This window comes from Eufriesea mexicana, unplaced genomic scaffold (genome assembly GCF_001483705.2).
Source record: "Eufriesea mexicana isolate 0111107269 unplaced genomic scaffold, ASM148370v2 scaffold1358, whole genome shotgun sequence".
Classification (NCBI taxonomy): domain Eukaryota; kingdom Metazoa; phylum Arthropoda; class Insecta; order Hymenoptera; family Apidae; genus Eufriesea; species Eufriesea mexicana.
The window spans coordinates 920,846-927,484 of record NW_016909491.1 but is presented as its reverse complement, the minus strand read 5'-3'; the positions used below and the strand labels follow the sequence as shown (position 1 = coordinate 927,484).

Below are 6,639 nucleotides of genomic sequence, written 5' to 3'. Positions count from 1 at the left end.
ATGATCCGTTAAAACAGCTTCGACCCGACTATTGCATCCACGACCTTTCTCCTCTTGCTCTTTTCAAACTTCATGCTGGACCAAAGAAAACAGGTGATCGCCTGGTCATCCAGCGAAGACGGAAGTTTCGAAGATTGATTAAAAGAGGCATAAAAACGGCAAAGTTTCGAAAAGGCGGAGGAAGAAAAGGGAACGGGTAAGAATCTCGTGAAAGGAGGGAGAAGAAATATCGCGATGCTGATATAAGGGAAAGAAAGGGGAAATTTTTATTAACGCCTCCGCGTGCTACCGGCTGCTGGCTTTTCGCCGAGTCACAATACCAGCGACGTTTTTGCTGTTGAAATTCCGACACGTTCGCAGCGAGCATAACTCACTGCCGAATATGATATATTTGCCGCGATATCGCGTGTATCGCGTCCCCGTTAAACCCGCAAGGATAATTTTCGGATCACCGACAGGATGACAGTCGGAGGGCTAAAGAAGCGGTTGATGAAGGCCGGGGAAGGGTGAAGTCGGAGTAAAATCTTATCATCGATATCCACCGGGATTTCAAGTGCCAGGTAAACAGACTCGTATTTGAGATTTCCCATGCGGGGTTGACAGAGTAAGGAAATGCGGTAGAAAGAGGTAGTACACGAAGGAGGAAGAGGAGGAGGAAAAGGGTGAGAAGGATAAGTGAAATGCGAAAGAGGAAGAGGGAAACGACGCAGTAGAAAGAAGGAAGCGAAAGAGTAAGAGAAAGAGAAAGAGTAAGAGAGAAGGAGAGGAGAAAAGGGAGGAAAAGAAGAGAGGATTCGTGAGTGGCCCATGTTCGTGGACGGATGGAAACGAATAAAACCGACCGGATGTCCCTTAAGAGATCTTCATCGAGAGAGCTTTTGTACGTAATGCTGGAAGTCCGAATCGAGCACGAAATTACATTCTACCGCCGTTCTTTCATATTTCTTGTATCCCGAAATACCGATTCTCGGCCAGTGGAATCGCCATGTAATCGGTTCGATCGAGGAAATTTGATTTCGAAATTGCTTCGTACCGTGATCTTTGCCAAACGATCAAAGTTTTCCCCGGTTGCCTCTCTTTGTATCCTCGCGTTGCATCTTCTTCTTTTGTCCCCAACGCGTAATACGTTCTTGGACGAGATGCGAAATCGCATTCATCGCTTAATGATGGATCGAACGAGAAAATTGTACGCGAGCAATTATCAAACGGCATCAGGTTCTTGTATTTTGATGGATTTTTCCACAGGAACGCTCGACCGATGACTCGAAATACGAACTGCAAATGAAGCTGTAGCTTTACGCGTCGAATAATGGGGGGCACGTTCGCGTCAAGGGAATACCGTATTTATTCCGAGTGTCAGTATTATTAATTGAAAATCCCCTATGCTACCTGACCCAGCCAGTGTTCCACATTTTCGTGGATTGCTCGAAATAATCTCACGCCGCGATAATTCTCTCGTGGTAACAGTAATTCCTTTCACTGGGGAACCGCGACCGGGTTTTTCCTTCGTGCCCAAGTTTGGCGAACTCTGTCAGCACGTAAACACGCAAAAGAATCGCAATTATTGTCATTTTCCGTTTAATACGCGATACTCGGTTCGCGTTATCTCTCACCTTTTTTCGAGCGAATCCCTCGCTTTTTTCACGAAATTCCTATCAGTTATTCGAAATCGATTTTGTCTGGAACAACTATATGTTTCGAAACAGCTTTGTGCACAAACTAACGATCCAGCAAGAAACGCATCGCTAAGCTTCAAACGAAATTCGAGGCACCGTTTAAAGTATGAATTTGTAGCATTCGCATCGGGGGTTGCGAAGCATTCATCTAAACGCGGCCGAATTAAGTGTCATCTTTCATTTGTTCTCGCCCCGCCAGATCCGTGGATTTCGAACACGATTTTCAGTCAGATACGTCGCGTCCAAATTAATGGTTAGATACGGAAGAAAATTTTGCGCTGGTAAATTTCGCGGGTGACCCAATTTCTCGAGCTTCCTCCTTTCTTCTCCTTCGTTTTTTTAAATCTATCTACCTGCATATAGATATATGTATATATCTGTATCGGTCGGATCGTTGGATTAATTAAACTGGAATTTAATTACACAACCTGCAACGTGCCGTTAAAAATCGAGCGTGGAATAAATAAAGGTTGGAGCGCAAGGAATCGAAAGAGGAAGTCGAAAAGAAAACCGGAATCGGGGCCAACAGCGTGCTCCTGACTAAGGAAATTGATAGCGTACCTGGGAACAAAGCTAGAAGATCGCAAACATGCTGATCGACAGGATCAAATACGCCATGGACCATTTGTCCCACAAACAGCACATTTCCCTGTTGGCACGGCCTAACTGGAGAAGAACTCAAACGAGAAACTTGAATATTTTAGTGAGCATCGTTTCGCTTCCACGAACGTTACGTACTTTGTAGCAGAATATTATCGTGAGTATCTTGCTATCTTATTAGACGAATCCCTTTTCCATTCGCCGAGCAGCTCTGAAAGCGCGAGCATCGAAAAGGATGAAGGTGATGGCGCGGCCAAAGCACGTTACCAAAAAATACGATCCCAGGTGAGTAATTATGCGTTCGCGCGATATACGTCGAATCGATCGATACGGTCTGCTCGGTACCTCGAGCTATAGCACCATAGCTGCAAACTGGTTTCGTTCGTCCATAGAAAAGCACCACCGCTGCATCCGCGAATCCATCCGAAAACGCTCGCGGCTAAAATCACCAAACGCATCACCGACTTGGCTCTTCCCAGAAAAAGGTGATCTTCTTTTCGCTAGAGGAAGGACACAGCCTCGAAGAGAATTAACGAATTGCTCGTTCCTCGATCAGATTGCTGTTGGCGAACATGAGGTTCCCTACTAGCGGCAACATAGCCGAGACATTGTGGAAGGTTCAGAACTCGAGATACCGGAGATATCGATTTTTCTGCAACGCCAGACTGCAACGAGAGATGAAGAAAAAGTGAGTGTTGCGTAGATTTTTATCCAGACTGTCGGCTGTATTTTGAATCACGGAGAGGAAGCAACTGTACAAGCGTTCGCCGTGAACCTTTTCAGAGTGGCTACCGAAAGAAAGACGATCTTGCGGATGAAATGGAGAGAACGAGTCACAGAGAACGAACATAATCGGATTGTCCTGCGAACGTTTCGCGTTGGCAAATGCGATCTCGTAAAGTCGGATTTGGATATCGAACAGAGACTTTTCCCTTCTCTTGGGCGTCGAAAACGGGGCTCTTGTTTGTCTGCTCATGGCTTACTCGTTCGTATTTCACGTCTCGCGTAGTAGAACAAATTCACGAATACAATTATCTACTTTTGACTCCCTCTGTACTCTTTGATTAACTTTTCCCTTCTTGGGATTAAAGCGGAAAATTGAACGTTACGGCGAGGGTAGAACTTGGCGATTAATTCGGAATCGCGCGGGAAACGTTGGCAAATCATCGACGTGACACGCGAGTTCGTTTTTTCCCTAGATTTCTCGTGGTGTAACGAGAACCCAGATATTGGCTTTCCACTTTCCATGTCGACTTTCGTGGGTACCTAACGTTACTATCAAACTTCCTGCGCAACTCGCGAACAGTTAGCAGACACGAGTACCCTAGATGTAATTATTAATAGTGCCCAAGGGTGTCCTGAAATTCGCCAAACAAGTAGGAGCGTACACTGCATTCTCCTCTTCGTCTTTCTCTCTGTTCCCTCCATACCCTGCTCTTTCGTTTTCGCAATTGTTCTCGTCACAGAGAGAAATCTATTCAAAACGGCGTGATAATCGAGCGAAAAGGCATTACTCTCATCGCGCAAACCGATAAACAGCTGAAATTTAATTCTCGTTTCCAATTTCAATTTTGATCCCGTTTCAATTCACTCGATCGTTTCATTGCAGACAAAAGATAATGGCGAAATTGCGTCGGGCGATCAAGCCGGAAGAGTGGGAACACCACATGGAGCTGCTGGAAATACTGGCCGCGCCTAAAGTTCCACCGAAGCCTAGATTGCCTGTATGTAAGAGTTAGCAAGAACCTTAATTTAAAAAGAAATTGCCGCGTCGACAGATGAAGTTTCTAAGTTATTTACCCGGTAAGCGAGAGGCGGAGACGAAAATGGTCGGTCGATCGACACAGGCAAATCCTTCGGGCACAGGTTCCTAGTCTTCTGATAGACGACAGATTCACCGGCATTCCCGGTGAAATGTCGATGGAACGTAACGGGGACACGAAGGGGACAGGAGAAAAACGGGCGTCTGTCGTGCGCTCGTCATAGAGGAATCGGGTAGAAAAAGACGGGGTAACAAAGGTTCGTTTCGATGACGAAGATCGATACACAGTGACGGTGAATTGCAGGGCAAAAGGAAAAAATGGAGGCCGGTCAACATGCGGAGGATAGAAGAGCTGGCATCGCCACCGGTGAGAGAGATACCGGAAGTCAAGGACCCGTTCAGAGTGCCGGCAACCGCTCTCACCTACAAGATCAGCAAACGTCTCGAGAAGATTGCACTTCCAAAGGAACCACCGGAGATTATACCGCCACGGATCCTGGGCACGGTTTCACGGGGCGCGTTGCAGGCCGTAGGTACGCCGGGTCGTTCGGCTTTTCTTCCTTCTCTCGGATTTTTCCTTCCGCGAACTTACCACTCAGCGGACTCGTCCTGACGCTGGCGCGGATTTTCAACGTCAGGAATCACGCGCGTGCTTACTTAAGGAAGTTAGCGCGGAAAATGGGCAAGTTGAAAATTCCGTTGTTCGGATAGATGGGCGCGTCAAACGAAATCACACCCCGAGAGACTGCAAGTTTTCGAGGGATTTAGCCGATCCTAGCTAGAGAATCGGTTTAATTTCTCTTCTATTTCGAGTCAGCACCGTTTCGCGAACCGTGAAACGGCGAAGAGTAATTAAAACGATGTTTTCCGCGATTAAACGGTCGAACGGGTACGCGATGTTTCACCAACTAGTCGCCCGCTTTCGAATAAAGAGCACTTTCCTCGGTAGATCGTCGACTGTTAGCCGGCAAATGTAAATTTCCTTCGAAATTTCCTCATTAGCAGGCAACCATGTTTCCGCGAGATAAGTTTGCGGACCTAATTCTTTGCGTTAGCCAATTACCCTGCTACGTCCGACTAAACGGCCGTTTTTCCACAGCCAAGCTGCACCGTCGCCGGTGAATTAATTCTCTTTCAAGCCATTTGTCCGCCTTAAGTGCGAACATTAGAGCGACAGGATGCATGGTCTTTAATTTCGCAGCTTCTCCCAGGACGATAGCCCTGGCGAAGCCAGTTGAGCGGCCTGCAGGGATAGAGACAGACCTTCGGGAAGACGCCTTCACGGTCTCGCCGAAGGCGTTGAAGGCCAAGTGTTCGAGGCGACTAAAATTTTTAGCCAGGCCCAAAAGGAGGAGATGAGGGTAGAACCAACAGTGATCGTTTCCACGGAACAATCGCGAGTATCTTTCGCCCTAAGTTGTAGTTCGTCAATGCCCACTTTGTACATCGTCCTACTAAGTTATGCTAAAAGAATAAAACTAAGCACCGAAAGTTTCGCGTTGCTCCATTTTCTTCCGGAAATGTCCTCTGACCAGTTGACAACATCCGGCTGAAAATCTAACTTAGCTTTGGAAATTATCGACGTTTCACGCGCCATCGATTCGAAAGGATTCTTCGAATTTGGTACTCGCCACGGGGATTCGCGGCAAACTCGTTATCCTTTCGAATTGAACCGAAACGAGAGGGGGAAACTGTATTGCCAATCTCAATCCCTGATTGCCATCACGAAGTCAAAGTTGCAGCGTGTGCTGCCGAATTAATATGTGCTTGACTGTTTCACCGGCGAGAAACGGCAGGAACTGGTATAATCGCACTGTTACGGAAATTCCGTGGGCGATGCGCGTCTGTCTGCCGCGGATCACTTAATTCCAGAGTAACTAGTCCTGCTTCGTGAACTAGTTAATAGGATTCGAGACGTAGAATTTACACGAGAAGTCCAAATACGGTGATTACCGCGTTCCGCGTGCTCTGACGTTTTGTTGCTGCTGGATTCCACGATGACAACGTGAATGGTTGCACGCGGAAGCTGACGTTTTCTTCCCATTTTTCATCGAAGAAGGAAGGACAAGCAGTGGAATGAAAAGCGTCTCGCGAAGACACAGCGAGCGAAGTAGCGTGAACTAATGGGCGAGAGTGTTCAATAGCCGTGTAAAAATGTTGAAGATACCAGAGGAAAAGGATACAATGGAGATTCTATAGCGACAGTTAGTGTGTTTACACCGGATCGATGTCTCGCGGTACATCGAGGCAGCAACGATGTTCGATACGTGTCACGTACTCCGTACGGACGGACGTCCCGTGCTCGATAGAAATTCGATAGAAAAGAGTCCGAACGTGTGGAACTTCTCTCGTCGAACGAGCCACGGATCGTTTCCACTCGCTGGAACGATTTTGTAAATAGAAGGCTGGTTCTGGTTTTTTGTTCTCGTTTTACGGAAGCACCGTTTCCTCGGCTGGGCAAATTTGTTCGATTTTCATGCGGACTCGTTAGAAACGGCATTCCTTTTTCAACCGACTGGAAGCACAGAGAAAAGGAGAGTCGTCTTCGTATCTACTGGAGAAGTATGCCGCGTCGATATTCTTTTCAGTTTAAATTAAAAT

At 46.9% G+C, this 6,639-nt stretch overlaps 1 protein-coding gene across 1 annotated transcript; it reads left to right on the top strand.

The window, feature by feature from the left end:
* Positions 1-2,265: 2,265 nt before the first annotated feature.
* Positions 2,266-5,397, top strand: Theg (Testicular haploid expressed gene). Its single transcript, XM_017900806.1, has 7 exons — positions 2,266-2,379; positions 2,458-2,561; positions 2,669-2,761; positions 2,833-2,964; positions 3,886-4,000; positions 4,343-4,571; positions 5,240-5,397. The coding sequence occupies exons 1-7, from the start codon at positions 2,266-2,268 to the stop codon at positions 5,395-5,397; spliced, it is 945 nt and encodes a 314-aa protein (XP_017756295.1).
* The last annotated feature ends 1,242 nt before the right edge of the window (positions 5,398-6,639 follow it).